This window comes from Lagenorhynchus albirostris, chromosome 2, assembly GCF_949774975.1.
Source record: "Lagenorhynchus albirostris chromosome 2, mLagAlb1.1, whole genome shotgun sequence".
Lineage (NCBI taxonomy): Eukaryota > Metazoa > Chordata > Mammalia > Artiodactyla > Delphinidae > Lagenorhynchus > Lagenorhynchus albirostris.
This window is the reverse complement of record NC_083096.1, coordinates 5,812,036-5,831,363: the sequence shown is the minus strand read 5'-3', so window position 1 is coordinate 5,831,363 and position 19,328 is coordinate 5,812,036. Positions and strand designations below refer to the sequence as shown.

The 19,328-nt window shown below is 35.1% G+C and overlaps 1 protein-coding gene across 4 annotated transcripts in view; it reads right to left on the bottom strand.

Annotated features, from left to right (window-relative positions):
* The window catches only part of KCNT2 (potassium sodium-activated channel subfamily T member 2), a 372,961-nt gene that overhangs the window by 108,263 nt on the left and 245,370 nt on the right, over nucleotides 1-19,328 (bottom strand). For all 4 annotated transcript variants that reach the window (XM_060142019.1, XM_060142020.1, XM_060142021.1 and 1 more), the window contains exon 14: nucleotides 18,288-18,396. In XM_060142019.1, coding sequence (XP_059998002.1) covers nucleotides 18,288-18,396 — 109 coding nt within the window. The remainder of the gene's footprint in view (nucleotides 1-18,287; nucleotides 18,397-19,328) is intronic.

Here is a 19,328-nt window from a genome sequence, read left to right as displayed (position 1 = left end):
ACACAACATAGAAGCTTGAGAGATGGCAAATTTTTAAAAAGTAGAAGGTTTTCACAATCCAGTTAATAAAAGCATTTATTGTGATCATGAACCAGTGAGCTATAGCATCTGATTTTTAGTCTTTGTTTATGTATATCATGTCATGCACGACCTATATATAATACTTGTCTTATAGTCTCAGTAATACAGCCCACTTCATCCCCTTTATGATACCTGCTTGGCTCCTGTATGTAACTGACTTCGCTTTGTATTTAAAATTATGAATACATACATCTCAAATTATCAGTTTGATTTTATAGAAAACATACTCTTAATTTCTATCCATATCATAGCAATGGATTTCTTCCAATTGTGTATCAGTTAAGAAAAGATACTTCTTTGTGATAAAAGTAAGGATCTCCAAAAGAGATTACCAGAAGTATTTTTTAAAAGAATATAAGTTTATCACAGAAAGTGCAGTTTCCTTTTTATTCTAGAATATTCTGCTCAGTGAGTTTGGAAATTTATTAAAAACTCAACTTATGACAAAATTTATTGTGAATATACAATTATGATTTTTCCCATTTTGTACAATAAATTCCATTTACTTTTGGTGAATAAAGTTAATGAACTCTGTAAGTAAAACAAATGAACCTTCTAGAAGAAAAGAGATGAATTTATAGAAATCAAAATATTTCATCATAACCTCTGTAGCTTCTGGATGGATTAAAGCAGACAAGTCATATTTATCATATTTTAAACTCTGAGTTTTGTCTGAAAACATTATAAAACATTTATAAACATTTTCAAAGTGTCAATAAATTTTTAAAAAACCATATATTTTCCAGGTATGTTTCACTTGCACTTCATTCCTTCTTAAGGATGTTTAAGGGTTAAGAGTCTGAGCCTTGGAGTCTGCCTGATTGCCTGATGTGAACCCTAACTCTGCAATCTTGGGTGAGTTATTTAACTTCTCTGTGATACTTTACTTCTGTAAAAAACATTATCAGTCTCACTGGGTTGAAGAAAATGCAGTAAATCAAGTAAATCATTTAGCAGATGTTGGGAACACAGTAATCTTCAGTAAATGTTAGCATCCATTATTATTTTGCTGTTATATCTTCCTCATTGCTGAATTGGGAGCCACTTTCAACATTCCTAGTCACAATATGAACAATATTGCTCTTAAAATCTTCACCCTTTCTTCTGTAATGTTAACATATTTTTGAAACTAGGAAAATAAAACAAAACACATTTGACTATTGACTATATATGGCTACACCTAACTACTACTTCCTAAGAATGATTTTTCTTGGTGGAGAAAACTCTTCCTTTGGCCAACAGAAATAAAACTATTTTTGGTATGTAACATATTGCTACTTGGCAAGATAGTACTTGGCAAAGATAGAATTCGTTTAAAGGGCTGAACATGTAAGAGAAGGTGCCAGTAATTCATCAGGGTTTGTTTGTCATCCAAAAGGCCTCATGGGGTCAAATAATTGTCACATAAGGGCACTAAATGCTATTCAAGAGAATCACAAATCTAATTCCAGCAGCTGAAATGGAAATACAATATGGTAACTTGGAAGGAAACAGAGAAGGACGGGGTCAGACAAGGACAGCTCTGATGAATTTCCTTAAATCACTTGCTGGTTCCATGCTATTTTATACTGGTACCTTTTTACCAAACATCTTTAATGAATCTCTAAATTCAGCTAATTGTAAATATATAATTCTTTTTGCTTTCGCTTCATGTTAATTACTTGAGAAATGTTGGAAATGAGCAACACCATCTACTACTAATGAGTATGTCCAAGTCTCACTTATTAATTCCTACATGAAATATTTATTGAGCATGTGGGAGGCGGCAAGAAAAGTTCTAGATTTCTGGGCGATGACAGTTGACAAAAAGGGCAGACATACTTTCTTTCTTGAATCCTTTAGTGGAGGAAAACTGACAATACAGCAAATTATGTGTTGGAAGTGATAAGTGGTGGGGGGAAAAATAAAGCAGAGAGGGAAATCGTTTTCAGGGGTGGATTGGAGTCTAAATAGTATGACTGAGGAAGACCTCGCTGAGAGAATGACATTTAAGTAAAAATCTTGAAATGGATGAGAGAGGTAGTCACAGGGGAGAAGACTGTTTCTGGCAGAAGCAGCAGCAAGTGCTTCCCTGAGGCAGGGGGATGCCTGGTATGGCTGAGGAGAAACAAGGAAGCCAGTTTGGCTGAGGTTGAGGAAGGAGGAGAAAATGAGGCCAGAGTGGCAGGGAGACAGGTCATGAAGGGATTTCTAAAATCTTACTACTTTGACCTTTATAGGGAAAATCTGCAAAAGATTCTGACTTATACTTTGCAAAAATGCCTCTGGTCATTGTCCTGAGAATAGACTGAAGCAGCAGCAATGAGCAGTGAGGAGTTTATTGCAATGATTTAGCAAGAAGATGATGGCTTGGACCAGGTGAGATCCTGGGTGTGTTCTGCAAGTGGACCTGAAAGTATCTGCTGATGGAAGAGAAAAATAAAAATAAACACCTAAGTGCCCATGGCCATCAGAAATATGAAAATTAAATGAATAAATATCCATACAGATAAAAGTGAAAATGTAAGTACTAATGCTTATAAAGCACCATGGGGGACTCTCAAATACGAAATGTTAAAAGGATTCAGTAGCGCTAGGTGGCTCATTTAGTTAACCAGGTCCTAGGGAAGAAGACACATAAATCAGAGATAGTATATGTGGGCTTCACAAACACGTGGAATGTTTATTTTTTCTAAATTTGGAATGCTAGGTTCATGGATGCTCATAATAATATTCTTATACCTTTGAATATCTGAAATACTTTCTAACAAATAAAAACTAAAATGCATCACCAAAGTGAAAACACAAACTAGGGCTAGTAGTAAGGATTTTAAGCTTTTTGTTGTTATATTTTTCACTGCTACCTTTCAAGGCAGCATTACAGGCTATGCTATACAAGGCCTCCCTGCTTACCAATATTTTGAGACTAACATTTTATTTAGGCAGAAAGTAATATTTTCCCCTCTTACTATGAGGAATGTATCAACAATTTTTTTCCAAAAAGCTACCCAGTGTTTCAATTTATTGAATAGTCCATCTTTTCACACCCTGGTTTAAAATAACTCCCCTATCAAACACCAAATTCCTGTTGCCTACGGGCCTCGATCTCAACTTTCCAGTCGGTCAAATTGACTTGCCTCTACCCATTACCTAACACTACCTAGGTCGACTATTGTAGCTATAAAATTGTTTCAAAATACATCAGGATAATCCCTCTCGTTATTATTCTCCTTCAAAAATTTTCTTGCTATTCTTGTCTCTTCATTTTTCCATACGAACTTAAAATCAGCTGGTTTACTTCAAAAAGAATACCTTTGATATGATTATTGGGATGATTAATAAATTTGGGTGAAATTGACAGCCTTGTGATATTGACAATCTTCATTTGTATGTTTATTACTTGTCTATTTCTTCCACCATCTCTCACTCATCCTGCAGCAGAATGTAAGCACCAGAACTTCTCAGTCCATTGTCTATCCTGATCTCTGTGGGATCTCCAGTAAATAGAACATCTTCTAGAATACAGTGAATGTTCAAAAAATGTTTGTTTAATGACAGCATTTAATTCTTCTGACAATCTGTGAGCTGCATGCTAGTATTATGCCCCTCACACAGATAAAGAAACTGAGGCTCAATGGTTTCAAGTCTTTGGTCTTGCCAGCATGGACAGACCAAAGAATTCAACCCAGGCAGTCTGGCTACAAACACTGCCCCTTACTCCGAAGCTTCAGTTCTGAGTAACTCCAATATTTAGTGTGAATGTGTAGCTGTTCTATTACTTTTCTTCAGGATACTAGAATGTGAGAGCCAAATTTTCCTTTTACCCTTATTAATAATACAAGGCATTTTATAGCCTGTAGATTTGTAAAAAAACAAAAACAAAATAAAAAACTTCTGATTTGTCTTCAACTTACCATTCTACCCGAATTTTCCTTTGTCTTTTCCCACTTTACGTATCTGGGGAGACTTAATTCAAGATTATTTTTGAATGAGAGGAAATGTATCATATAAATAAATAATATATTTCCAAATATTTTATACAAGAGAATTCTTTAGTTCTACCACTTAAGTAGCTCGTAAGTAGCACTTACCTATTTCTCCACCATCCACTCTTACACTCCTAAAAACTGTGCTAACCCATCTCCTAGCTTCCTTGCTTCCTGTGTTGATTGGTGCTACATTAGGAGTGAATTTCAAAATCTCAAATCACTTCATGTCACTCTCCTGCTGAAAATAGTTAAAGGGCTTCCTCCTTCCATTTGAAAAAGGTGAACTTTCTTACCATCATTACAAAGCCCTCCTGACCTATGCCATGTCTGTCTTCCAAATTTCAAATATCATTCCTGTGTCGTTTCTCTTGAGTTCTCCAGCCATGAGCAGTCTTTAATTTCCCCTGAAGAAGAGACTCTCTTATCTTGGTCTTCTCACAATGCTGTTCTTTCTTCCTCCTATGCCTTCCTCGTTCCTGGACCCACAGCTCAGGCATTACTCTCTCAGCTGTGCGGTGGTGTACTTCCTTCATGATATTATAACACTAAATTGTATTAACTAATCCTTAATGTCTTGCTTCCCTGTGAAATAGGCCCCATGAGGAAAGGGATCATGTCCTGTTTACCACTGTATCTCTGAGACAAGACATCTGTTCTGACACAGAGTAACTGCTTAATAAATGTTTTGTTAAGTGAACAAAGAATAACCTAACAATGTTCTTCATGCTCAGTTACTAAATGTTCTGCTTTTCTAATCATATAATTCCTTTCTCCTTCACCAGAATCATGTTTTAGGTCTCACCAATTACTTTCCCCATGATGAATTTGCTGTTAGAGTGCGAGGAGGACCTTCACTGAGTTTTGTAATCATAAATGGATATGAAATGAACTTAACCTCAGCAGCAGTAAACAACACAAAAGATATTAAGGCTAAAAAAGCAAAGAATGGAAAGCTCCGTGAAAAGCCCTTTTAAAAAGACTTACTATGTGTTTACACTAATCAAATGAACATTTAGGGAAAATAGTTAGCTTGTGCATTTAATTCCTGTTAACCTCGAAGTAAACCCCAACCTGTAAAGTAGGATAGCCCGTAGTCTATTTCATACACTTTCGAGGCTGCTCTACCATATTGACTGGTAATTAAATAGTAATCAATTCTTCCTAGGCAGGTTTAGGTACACCTTTATTTTCAACATAATGGCTGCTCCAGCTGTTTGTAAAGGTGTTAGTAGAAAAAGAAAGAAGGAAGAAGAGGAATATGAAAAGAAAATATTCTACTAAGAAAGTAAAGGAAGTACAGAATGACCGTGTATGCTCAGTACTTGAATCTCTTTAGATCTCTATTTGCCCTGAATAAAGGGTAATGCTGTGAAATCCATGCATCCAATACCATAGTCATGAGAGTCTTAGAAAAATGTCAGTGGGCAGCTTAGAAGGAAAAGAAGCTTGTGCCTGCTCTTGTCTGCATTTTAAACCCTTAACAAAGGTCTTAGTGAGAAAAATATTTGGAAAAAAAAAAAAGGAAAGTGTAAGGACAGGTGATAGAGAATTGTTTATGAGAAAACAAACAAACAAACAAATGTCCGGTGAAGTAAATTACAACTTCCATGTTAAAATCTTCACGACCTTGTAGCCTTCAGCCATGCTCTGTCAAATGTCCATCCCTGTCCTATAATAATAATGTCTTGGGCAGATTCCACTTCTTTCAAATCATGTTCAGTTATTAAAAAACCCAATCCCATCTGATTTGAAACTCCAATCTTCCCAGGTCAGGCTAATTCTCCCTGGAATGCTGATGCTTAGAAGTGACTCTAACTGGTCAGCAATGGCCTCTGTGAAGGTGTCTTGTAGAGACATGTGAACATACTTTGTGAGGTATGAGGGGTGGGCCTCTGGGCACCATCACTGGGAAGCAAGAAACTCTCTTTCACTCTATCTCACCTACTTCCCAGCAACACATCCCATCCACCCTATGGCTGCTTGGGTTTCCTCACCTTGTAGGCAGAACCCTTAGATGGGGTACCACAGAGAGAAAGTGCAAATCTTTTTAAGCCATCAGCTGTGCTGCTGGAAACCCAAGCATGGGAGGGAAGGTTCTGCCATCTCTCTCTCTCAAATTCTTTTTTCTTCATGTTCAAATAATCACAGAAAACTACATATGCAGATGTCCAACTAGGGAACGAATTGCTAGTTCCCACTTCCTGCAGATACTCCACGAGTACTAGGTCATTTTTTGGACTTCACTTCATGAGGCAGGGGGTAGGTGCAAAAACACTGTGCTGCACTACTGGTTCCCTCTCTGATCTTCTCTTTCTACAGAAAGGTGGGGAGATTAGAAAATGGGATAGTTGACTCTTTTTCCTCCTTGGTTTTAGGTTATGGTCACCAATCCTGGGACAACATGAAAAGTCCCTCTCATGACCATAAAAGGCCAAACAGTGGGCAGTGACCCAATTCCTGGAAATCTCTGCCCCTTCCCCAAAATAGTTGTAATAATTCTCCCACTAATGAGCCTATGAAATTACCCAGCCCATAAAGAACCAACCACCCCATATTTCAGGGCCTCTTTCACTCTCTGAGATGGACCACATTCTGTCTATGGAATTCTGTCTCTAAATAAACCTGCTTTCACTTTTAAAAAAATAAATAAAATAAAATAAAAATTTAAGAAAAGGTATGTTCGTTCTATCCTGTTTATTGTTCCCAAGTTAGAAATATCATTTGCTCCAGTTAACTTTTCAATGGTGCATAAATTAAATTTGACAACTGATTTTATTTTTCTTTCAAATGCAAGTTGCACATCCCTTGTTAACCCACGATTACACTTTCAAGGCAAATGGGTTTTTATTGCCGGAGAGCAAATTAACTCCCATACAGTCTCCTGTGCTTCAACACGACCAACCAGTTGGAACAGGACTGTCAGCTAATAAGTGCTTGGGTCTGCAATTTGCAGAAACGTGCTTCATACAGGCCTCTGAATGCAGTAAAAGAATCTGACATGGTTTTGGTTTTCAAAATTTCCCTACATCAGGGCTTCCCTGGTGGCGCGGTGGTTGAGAGTCCGCCTGCAGATGCAGGGGACACGGGTTCATGCCCCGGTCCGGGAAGATCCCACATGCCGCGGAGCGGCTGGACCCGTGAGCCATGGCCGCTGAGCCTGCGCGTCCGGAGCCTGTGCTCCGTAACGGGAGAGGCCACAACAGTGAGAGGCCCGCGTACCGCAAAAAAAAAAAAAAAAGAAAAATTCCCCCACATCAAATTTTCCCAAAAGGAGAAAATAAGAATCTAACTGGAATTTCCTGTTCCAGATACAATACCTTGAAGTCTTATTATACTGCACTCTCTGTTCCTATTTCAGGAATGTACTGAATGACCCTGCTCAGTAATGTGGTTTGCATTTTTTTAAAAACAGCATACAATCTTATTTGATGGACAATGCCCTATTTTTATGAAGATGTATGTTTTTGTAAAACTCAAACTAATAACTTTTAGAAGGTAAAATTTGAATTTTACTTTCATATTTTCTTTGTGTATTTAAAGATGCCACCAAACTAAAGGTAAACTCAAGAAGTGTAGGCAGGCATTACTGCCTTCAAGATTGTACAATGAAATTATTAGTGCAAATCCATCTCTTCTACAATATTATATCTGTCATTTTAAACACCTCTGCATCGTAATTATTGGATTTAGTTTTGCTAGTACATTTTGTTCTCTTCAATCCTAAATAAGGCATTTAAATATACAAAAAATGGTTAGTTTCACATTCACCAAAATTGACACAGATTGCCAAATTAGTTGCTTTTATATACTTATTTTTATTACCAAACTAAATTATTTTCACATCAATGGGAATAAAGAACATATTGTCACAAGGTATCTTTGGTATAAAATCCATTCTTCAAAATGTAATAAAAGGCTTTACGTATAACTGGAGGAAATCTTTGCCTTAGGAAAAGGTGTCATTTAAATTTATACTTGCAGAGCTACATAAGATAAAATTTCCTTATGATGTTTTATTTTAAACATAAGAAAATCTATTTATTACCTCATTATACTAGATTGAAAGTAGATGTAAAAAGTCTAAAACAAGTGACCCAAAGGTTTTAATATAACTGAAATTAACATATTTTATTTAATTCCATACTCTAGTAGTTCACCAATTTAATGTCAGCTTGGTTCCAGATAATTGTTTATATTCTTTACAGGAGCCTCTCTGAAAACATACATGAATTACATTAATTCACAATTGTCCCAAGCTTTTACTTTATTTAAAAATTAAGATATTTAAATGGTATTCCAATTCCCTTTACTATTAATGTCAGGAATCTACAGTGAACACTGCAAGTAAAACAAATGATTTTGACAAATTGTAGCCTGTGTCATTGAAAACGTAATTGTAATTTATGGAATGGAAAGGGCATATTAGAGTAGACGGAAACTTCCACTACAGGTGAGGCTACAAAAGAGAGAGCTAACACAGAACTTTGGATGAATGTTTATTCTTGCTGGTCTGGGGATCGATCTGACACACAAATTGGATTATCTTACCTAGAAAGAAAAGTAGTCAAGAACTCTAAGTAGAGGAGGTAATAAAACTCAAGATTAAGTAATAAAACTCAAGATTAAGCTGAACTTCCCCAGCTTTTTATGGTATCAGACATCAAAATAAAAACCTGAGTCCTAACATTAAAACCATGTAGAGGATGATAATCAATTTTCAGCCACTAGATGGAACCAGAAAGCTGTTTGCCATTCTCAGGATAAGAAAAATTGCTGTGAAAGTGAGGAGAGTAGAGAAATGCTATACAACTTTCAAGCATTCTTAATAGTGAACATAAACAGTGAACACTCTTTTGAAAGAGATTTCAAAGAGAAATGAAATAAAGCTCCACCATTAAATTTGAAAGGCTGATTGCACATGAAAGTGGCCCAAACTCACTACCCTTAAAGTTTGTTCTTCAAAAATTCTAGTGTGGTTTTCTGAAGTGCTCACTTAACTCAAGAAGCCACCTAATTATCACACACACAAATCCTAAAATTCTGTGAAGACTTTTCACCTACTTCTTAAACTGTCAGGTGAAAAATAAATTCATCTCTCATAATGACACTGAATTCTCAGCTCTTTAATTCCATTATTAAATAAGTCGTATCCCACTGATTTTAAACTGTTCTCCTTTAGCATTAATAAAAATCCATAGCGAAGGTGTACCTTCCCCCTCTCTCTCTCAGAACGCAGCCTGCTTGCTTATGAATAAGTACCATACACTTAGCTTATGGTCGAGTGCTCCATGCTCTTGTGCATTTGCATTGCTCTGCTGTATCTGTCACTTTGGTTGAGAACATCATAGTGAAGTCTTCGGGAAAGTTGTATTCTATTGTTGTTATTCACATTTTATCATTTTGAGTATGTTTTTTGCTCTTTTAAAATTATGTGTAACTGGCAAGTTTCTTCACTGGCTGTCCATGTTGTCATTTGGTTTATTCTCAAGGTATGCAAACTATCTTACCATAGCTAAAAGAAACTACATTAATAAAATAAATCTACTAGGGGAAACTTATAATACGTTGCAAACATACATAAGCCATGTTTACATTGTGTTCTGCCTTGTGGTTTTATTAGTTTTTGTGACCAGAATGGAACGTTTTCATTTTTGTATTTCCCGAACTCCTAACACAGTGCCTTACACTGTATGAATGCATGTGATTGTTATCTGGGATGAATGAATGAATGACCAAACCATAACAATATTTTAACTCTATTCAGTGCTATTTTTAGCATGGGACTTCATTCATAACTTAAATTGACCAAAAAAAAAAATGCTTCCAGATTCTGGGCTTCATTTGAAGAGTTTTGAGGTATCTCAATAAAAATGTGTTATCAAATTTTATTACTATGTCATTGTAGGCATTTTCTATTGACCACCATCTCTGAGGTGTGAGAGAAAATAATTATCTCACAACAGATTCCCCACAGGGCTGTAAGTATAGAGTAGCAGTGACTATAGATACAGGTCTCTTGATTTTCCATTTTGTAGGCTGAGGATATTAGCTACTCTCCCTTCTATATTTCCTCCCTACTTTTCTCTAAAATATCATTTGCTGCACCTTTTTACATTGTTGAAAATGCAAATATCTATATTTTGTTCCCTGGCTATAAATAAATCAATGGTTTCAGATAAAAGTGGAGAACCCGTTGTACATCTCAAATTTATATGTTACATGTCAGTTATAATAAAGCTGGAAAAAAAAAGTACAGAGAACCTGAGTTCAGTGATTACATTATTCGGATTATTGCAACATAGTTCATTTAAGAGTTCAGTGGAATGCTATAATTATATAAACTTCTCTGTATTCCCTGAGCAATTCAAGAGAGAATACAAAAAAAAAAAAAATTCCTTACTGACAACCTATTGTTCAGTATTATGGCACATTTTAATTTGATTTATTATAGTTTCTTTTTCATTTTCTTGGAGTTTATGACCACCTTTTTTTTTTTCCAGTTGGGAGAGAAAACAGAAACTTCCTTTGCCACATCCCATTGTATATGTTGCTTTTAATCTAGTCCAGTCTCTTGTTGAGACTTGTCTGGCTTTTCCTATCTTGACCATAGCTTTTAGAAATCTTTGGTTTTAGCTATGGTACAGACATGTGACCTAGGTTCTACCAATTGGACACAAATGCGAGAGTTTATTTTGGAAGTGAGCTAAATGAGGAAACAGGCAGGCGAGGGGGCATCTATATTGTTGAGATGTCTGGCTGCAGAGGTAGCTGGCTCCCAGGATGTTCAGAGGTCAAAGTTCCTTATTGGGTTAGCTGTGAGGTGGGGTAGTGGGAACTGTTCGTGCATATTGAGCCTAAATAAAGGCTAACTTTCCTGTTCTATGAGTTATCTATATTCCTCCATACACCTCTTTATAATCAGACTAGCTCAATGAATATCCTTGCCTAAAGTTAAGAATCCTAGTCAATATTGAGATTTCTCTTCCTTTCTACAACTTTAAGAGAATTCTTCTTCATCATTACTGCTTTATAATTTGGCAGTGTTATGTCTCTAGGTGTGGTTCTCTTTCATTCATTGTCATTCACAAGCAAGAAACACGGTCTATTTAAAGATTTAAATCTCCCTTCTTCTGTTATAATTTCTTGCATTCTATTCTCTCCATCCTTTCTGGAATTCCCACCAAATCAGATATTACCTCTTTAAGATTGATCTCGTGTACTGTGAATTATTTTTCCTACATATTCTATCTCTTTCTCTTTTTTTAAATCTGAAATCCTCAAGATTTCTATGATGTTATCTTTCAAGGTTTTTATAATCACTCTGTTAATTTCAAAAGGTCTTTACTTTCTATTTCTCTACTATAACTCCTTTTCGTATCTTCCTGGGAGTAATAATTACAATTATTTTTAGCTATTCTGGATTTGTGTATTTATGTATTATGGCTTTTCCCATTATTATTGAAGAGAAAATCATATACTCCAGAATCATAATCAACAAATTTAAGTTAAATATTCTGAAAATTTTAAACTCTATAAATAAAAAAATTCCTCAGCATTTTATTCCTTTGAACAATCATTATCACCCTTTCATAATCCTTCAGTATTCTTGTGAACTATTATTTATACTTCTCTACTGTTCAAAAATACATTTGAATTTCTTTTTAATGTATTTTTGTTCTCATTTACTGTGACTCTCCTTGCTTCCAAACATTTGACTCTCCTTTCAAATGTTATAGTTTTTTGACCTTAGAAAAAATTGTTTACTAGTGAGTAGAAGACCCAACATCCCTATTATACCAAAACAATTCCAGTGTGAACACAGATATTGTTCTCTTCTAGCTGGATTTGTTCCCTTCATTTCAACCTGCATGCTGGCTGTCAGCAAAGCCATATTTCAAAGTTCTGAGTATAATATATAGGGATATTAAATAGATTCCCTTGTCTGTGAATATGATTTGTTAATTCATATTACACAGGTTACATCTTATATTAAGCAAGAAGGGCTCAAACTATCTAGTCTGGGGTCTCTAAATGCCAGATTAAGAGGGTTGAACCCCAACCCCAAACTATATGCTGGCTTATAATTCAGACTAATTCATTCAGGAAAAATCTGATTTTTCCCAGTGGTAAATGTCTGACTAAACTTAATTATAGAGAAATGGTACTGTGGTGGATGAAACAGGGGTAACTTGTTCTGTATACAGAAATTCAATCAAAATGTGTCCTCTTTTTTCTAGGTATCTTGCACCCCAGAGCCTCACTGGGGGCTGGGATTTTGTCCTGCTGTATCACCTTCTAAACATATGCTGGGATGGAGGTCTCATCAAGTTTATTTACCCACTTTCCATCTTCTAGAAATTCACTGAAATCTCTTCTTTTTCACTGATAAAAGTTTATGACTTTCATTTATTTGGTATCATTTCAATGGAGCAGATGAGGAAGAGCAGATGAAGACAGTGGATCATAAACTACTTTGAACCAGGGGCCTCAATGAATCATCTTTAGTATATCCTTTACTTCATTTACTTAACTAGTGTTTTTTGAGCATTCATGCTGTGAAACACTATAGAAGGTATAAGAATGAGTAAGACATGTTCTCCACCTTAAACGAAATTATACCCTATTATGTAGGAAAAAATAAAAGGACCATAACACATGCTCTGGCAGAACGTCATAAAATTCTATGTGAGTTTGTAGAAGGGAAAGATCACATTAAATTGGGGAGTTTAAAAATATTCTTGAGGAGATAGAATTTTCGAATTCTAGCAAAACCCTCTAGGAAGGCAGAAAAAATTCAAGGCAGAGGGAACAACGTTAAAAAAAGATGTAGAAGGCGGAAACCGCAAAGTATATTTAGGATCATGTTATTTGGAGAACACGATACATATGAGTATCATGAGAAATAAGGATATAAAAATAAATTAGTACTAGAGCATACAGGGCTTTAAATAAATAAAATGGATATACTTAAATCTAATTTTATAATGAAAGATGAGCTATTAAAGCCTTTCCAAGCAGAGGACTGTCAGACTGAGCAGGACCTGTATTTCTCAAGATATGTTTAATAGAATAATGTTCCAGTTAATCTTTTTTTTTTTTTTTGCGGTACGCGGGCCTCTCACCGTTGTGGCCTCTCCAGTTGCGGAGCACAGGCTCCGGACGTGCAGGCTCAGCGGCCATGGCTCACGGGCCCAGCCGCTCCACAGCATGTGGGATCTTCCCAGACCGGGGCACGAACCCGTGTCCCCTGCATCGGCAGGCGGACTCTCAACCACTGCGCCACCAGGGAAGCCCTCTAGTTAATCTTTTAATAGGCGTGATTAGGAAAAACATTTCTCGGGTAATCAAACAGATTTTGGATACACCTAATAAAATGTAGTTCTGTGGAGATTTTCAGTCCATGTTAGTTTATATAAAAGAAAAATGAGTAACCTTCAGAGGTATATCGTTCCCCTTTCTTGCAATTACTCCATTCAGACCTCCAGTCTTGAAGTGTGTGTGTGTGCGCGTGTGTGTGCGTGTGCACGTGTGTGTGTGTGTGTGTGTGTGTGTGTGTGTGTGTGTGATGGGAGAAATGGAGACAGCGCCACCAGGGATATACAGACAATCTTTCTTAATTGCCATGATCAAAGAAGCAGCTTTCTGTGGAAGCAGCAGAACTATCTGCTGTGCAATAGAGCTTTCATTATTTTTCTTTCTTATCTTCCTGGACAAACTTAATGAAGTGGCGGCCTTCGACCAGGCTTCACTTTCTTATCATCTCCTTATTTGTTCACACTATCTCAAAATGAGAAAGTCTCCATCGTCCAAAATTGTTTTCTCAGAACTTCCCAGAGACCAGTGACCTACTAATTCTGTTTGCGTCTTCTCCATCTTAAATCGTCTGTATTGTCAACCATCCAGTTCTTTCTAGAAATCCTTGCTCCTTTTTGTTCTGTTAGGCTATACTATAGTTGCTGTCCTTTTCTTCCATCTGTTTCCTAAGGAAAAGCCTTAAGTGGTCATTTTCCCCAAATCCCCACCATTTCTGCTTTCACCTCTGTGGCCCTGAATAGCCCTGATCTCTCCTCCGGAACCAAGAGTAGCAGTAATTTCCACGAGCAATGATACCCGCATCAGTAAGCAAATAGATCCAATACCAAACTCCTTTCTCCTGCCCAAACCACACATTTTATAGTTCTCTACTGTCAAACCTCAGTGTGTAAAGGGATTTTTTTCTTTTTTTCTCTTTTCTACATCCATAACTCATCAGTGGCCAAGTTGTGTAAATTCTAACTTTGCAATATTTTTCTTATCAATTCTCTCTTTCCTTCCCATTGAGGATCACTAAGAGCAAAAATATTACCTCTTGGATGGGACTAATGAAATAAATAAATATTTTCATGAAAGTAAATGGAAAGGAAAAGAAAAAATTAAATTTTGATAGAGACAAAATGTCATCAAGATGGGCCAATTGAAGGTCTACTAACTGTTCTGATAATTTGGCATCTCCTTGCTAAAATCATCACCTGTTTGACAGCCTACAGTGATATCGATCCAAAGAATAAACTTCTGTTCCTCTTTCTAATGCGTTTGCCAAATAATTCAAAATGTTAATTTAATTGACAATAAGAAATACCTCTGCCAAGAGCACTGAGTCCTCAAATGTAAATGAAGTGAGTGAGAGGGGAAAACTATGAAGGGCTAAAATACAGAGTAAACTTGAATGAACAAAAGGAGCACAGTTATTCAAAGTCACCTAAAGTTAGCATCATCTAGTTGACTCACAGATCAAATAGAACAAGATGAGTCCATTAACATCTAGGAAAAGAAAATGTAAGATCATGACAGCATTAATGAGCCTTGGGAGATATTGTTCAGGGTCCCAGCTAAGTTGCTCCAGAGACTCCAAAATATTTTTAAAATTAATATTCCCCATAGAAAAGTACAGAGGTAGGCAATTCGTACTTAATATATGGTTTCCATCTTTCTCCCCATTATCACGGGCTAGAGGAAGAGAACTAAGAAAAGGACGAAGGTGTTTTTTAAGTGAGCAAATCTAATTCTAAGGCTGAATTAGGAACTCCATTCTCAGACCTAAGGCAGGTCTGTCACTAAAAGAGCTGACCTTTCTATCTCTAACTCCCGTTTCCTTTGTCTATTTTATTTGTTCCAGAACTCATATTTATTATTTTCCTTAAATACCCATAATCTACAGAGCACTTAATTTTAAAATATATTTTTAAGTTAGACTATTTTAGGTTTTGTATTATATTTATGTCTGTGTTTGTTGGGTCTTAATGTGTTTAGCTTGTCAATATCAACTATTTTTAGTCAAAAATCACCATTAAAAGTTCATTTATGATATGATGAACTTCTAATAATATTATTCTCTCTCCTTTTTTAATGGGGAAATTTGAGTATTATCGTAAGCTTTTTTTTCAACTAGTGGTTTGATAATCTTTGCATAAAGCATTTCCTAGACTATTCAACATTTTCCCCATTATACTACTTAATTCAGCTCCCGAGTTTGTTCTCTTATTATTAAATCAATATGTTTGAGCTCTCTGATTTCTGCTGATGCTCAAAGGCAAAATTTCAAACATATTCTGCTAATAACTGAATCTTAACTACACCTTCATTTAACTCATAATACAGAAGACAATACAAATTACTTTAGTCATACAATATTCTTAATAAAATATAATAGGTATTTTAAATTAAGTGATCTGTTTGGATGACTATTTATATTCAAGTGATGGTATTTATCTGTTTAAAGATCTGAATAGGTTTTTCTTCAAAGGTGATATGAAAGTGGTCAATAAACACATGAACTAATGCTCAACATTATTAGTAATCAGCAAAATGCAAATCAAAACCACGAGACAGCACTTTACATCCACTAGGACAGTTATGATGCAAAAGGCAGATGATAACAAGCATTGATGAGGACATGAAGAAATTGGAACCATGATACACTGCTGGTGTCAATGTAAGATGCTATAATCCCTTCAGAAAACATTCTGGCAGTTCCTAAAAAAGGCTAAATCGAGTTACCCGATGACCTGGCAATTCCACTCCTAGATATAGACCCAAAGAAATTAAAGCACATGTCCACACAAGAATCTTTACATTAATATTAAGACCTGCCTTATTCACAATGTCGTAAACAGCCCAAATATCCATCCGCTGATGAATAGGAAAGTAAAATGAAATACACCCATACAATGGAAAATTATTCAGTTATAAAAAGGAATGAAGTAGTGATGCATATTACAATATGGATGAACTTTAAAAACATATGCCAAGTGAAAGAAGCCAGTCCAAAAAACAAAAAAGCACATATTGTATGATTCCATTTATATGCAATATGCATTGTCCAGAATAGGAAAATCTATAGAGACAGGGTAAGATTAGCCTATGGTTGAAAGAGTTTGGATACAATGTGGGCGGTTGCAAAAAGGTAAAGAATTTCTTTATGGAATGATGAAAATATTAGGAGTTAGCAGCGATAGTTGCACAGTTCTATGAATATACTAAAAATATTACATTGTATACTTTAATGTGTTAATTATATGGTATGTGAACTATATCTCAATAAAGCTGCTATAAAGAGGGTTATTTTGGTAGACTAAGGCATTTATTGTATCACTTAACTGGAAAATAATTTTGCAGGTCAATCTTACTTACGGGAAATCCTTAATTATGTGGTAACAATGTATTCAACAACATCACTTTCATTTTTAATATGACAAAATTCATTAGAGTATATCAGGAAAAGTCCTATTTTAAGTGTCGCTGAAATTCTTTTTAAATTTATGTTAAGTGCAATTTGTTCACCAGGCAATATTGTGTGCCAATAAATAATATTTACTAGGAGTTGGAAAATGTAATTTAACCGATCTATAAATACTAACGTGTGTTAGTGGTGATGGGCCTCATTTTATCATTTGTGCAAGAGAGAAGCTGGGCTAGATATTCAGCTCTAAAGCTGTATGATTCTATGACAAAGATGGATGACAAAATAATGAAGCCATATGATAAGTTCTATGAACATTCAATTAGTTGGTGACAAAACAGCTTTCAGTATTTTATTTAATTCCATCAAAATGCTAAGTATGTCCATCAAAGAAAATCAATTTCATCCATGATCCTGTTACATCCTTTCCACTGCAAATCTTAAAGGCTTATAAATTTATAGAATAGAAACATTTATATTCAGAACTTTGAGAAAATTGCTCCTGGGAAAATCTTTCTGTCTCAATAGAACAGAGACGTAACTAGAGGTAAGAGAGTAAAATCCACTTAAAATACCAGAGGGCATTTACTATTTTTCAATTAGCACTTTCCTCCGTCCAGTACTAAATCCCAGGAAAGAATTTTCCTTTTCCTTGACTTATCTGATTTGGCACTTCACTTAAATAACTATTAATTAACTCACTAAATTTAAATTTTCATAACTACAAGCACCATGGTGGAATTTACTTAGAAAATCAACATTTTGTCTAAAATATCAAGTAAGGAATATGAAAAGTACGAAATTCAGTGCAACATTTGTCTTTAAATAAGGGCAGTGACTATGTTCGCTGATTGTATTTTACTCGATTATGCAAGTCAAAAACAACCTCTATATTTTATGAAACTCTATCAAAATAAACAAATAGGAAAAAATGTTTTGATGATATAATTTCCCTCAATACCCTGAAATTCATATTAAACATTATTTCTTTTATACTACATTAGCTGATTTTATCAACTACTTTGTTATCATTCCATAATAATTATAAAATTTTAATTTTGAGCTCATTTGTGCACATGTAGCTTTCAGATAAAAACTTACCTCAGAAACAGAAAAAAAACCAGCTTTAAGGCCATACAGTAATGACTGCTGTCATCCTGTTTTTACAAGTTTTATTTGAGAATTACTAATCTTGAAAATAGAAACAATGCCCTAATGCTAGGCCTGACAAGTGATGAAGACATAAAATTTAGGATGAAACAAACTATATCAAGATTAGTTAGAAAAGACAGCAAATCACTGTCAATTTCCTATATGGCTTGGACCCTATAACAGTTTTGTATCTGTCTGTCTGTCTCTCTACCTATCTATCTGTCAGATGATGATAACTCACACAAATACAAGTATAGGTACATATCTAGCTGTATACCTAGGCTTACTACTGTATTTCTAAATCACATAACTGCACTTATATGTTTTATAATTTAAAATGCATTATCTTAAAGAAAAAATATACTTACTGCCCTCTAGAGGTATGAACCAGTAGTGTAATAAGTGTAGATGTTGCTGGGCATATACAGTTTAAAGCTAACATGGCGTATTTAAACTCTTCTTCACAAACAACATGATCTGTTTGAAATAAAATAGGTAAATTAGAATAATTTACCTTGGGATAGTAGTATTTTAAAATAATATGAAAAATAAAACAATGAATAAAATTACAAAACTTTCCATATAAACACACTTGTTTTAGAGAGGTTTTTACATGTGCAAATTTATCCCCAGGAGAAATGATTCATAAGAGAGAGTACTAGACTATGAGGTAAGTTATCGAGGTATGGAGGATCTGGCCCCAGACCTGTCTTTACTAAAATTGACAGCCTTTGGCAAAATGCTTATTTTTCCTGTGCCTCATCTGTACAAGGAGGTAACATGTAGGTAGGTTAGAGGTACAGTCTGGAAAATAAACCAAAGACTATATAAAGTCTCCTTTACTTCTGATAATTCTATGGTATGAAATACAATAGTACTGATTTATAGCATAATTGATTTATCAACTTCATAGTCAACATAAAGACTCAGAAAGTGATTATTAAAAAATGTGGCAGATAATATTTGCACAACATACAAGTAATAGATTTTTATAATCAAAACAACCATAATTGCCAATCAATAAAAATTAATCCTGAAATAAATATAAATTTAAATTATACTTTAACCTCAGGACCTAGGTCAAAAATTCAAAAGATGATAGAGTCCAGTCAGAAAAGATAATAAATGGCATAAAAAGAAATCCAATGACATAAAAACAATAAAGAGTGTTACAAAAGATGGCACGTAAGGGGGCGCAGTCATATTAAAGGGGGGTGATGCTACTCAGCCCAAGTATATTATTTTCATGCAAGAATGAGGGCCCGGATGCCATACACTTAATTTTCCACAGAAATCATATTTTAGAGAAGCAATTAAAGTTTGTTTGGGAAAAAAGCTGTTTGTTTTGGGGAAAAAAACTTCCCTTACAAGTAAACTATTATAGCTGGTATTGGAAATAAAGACTGTTT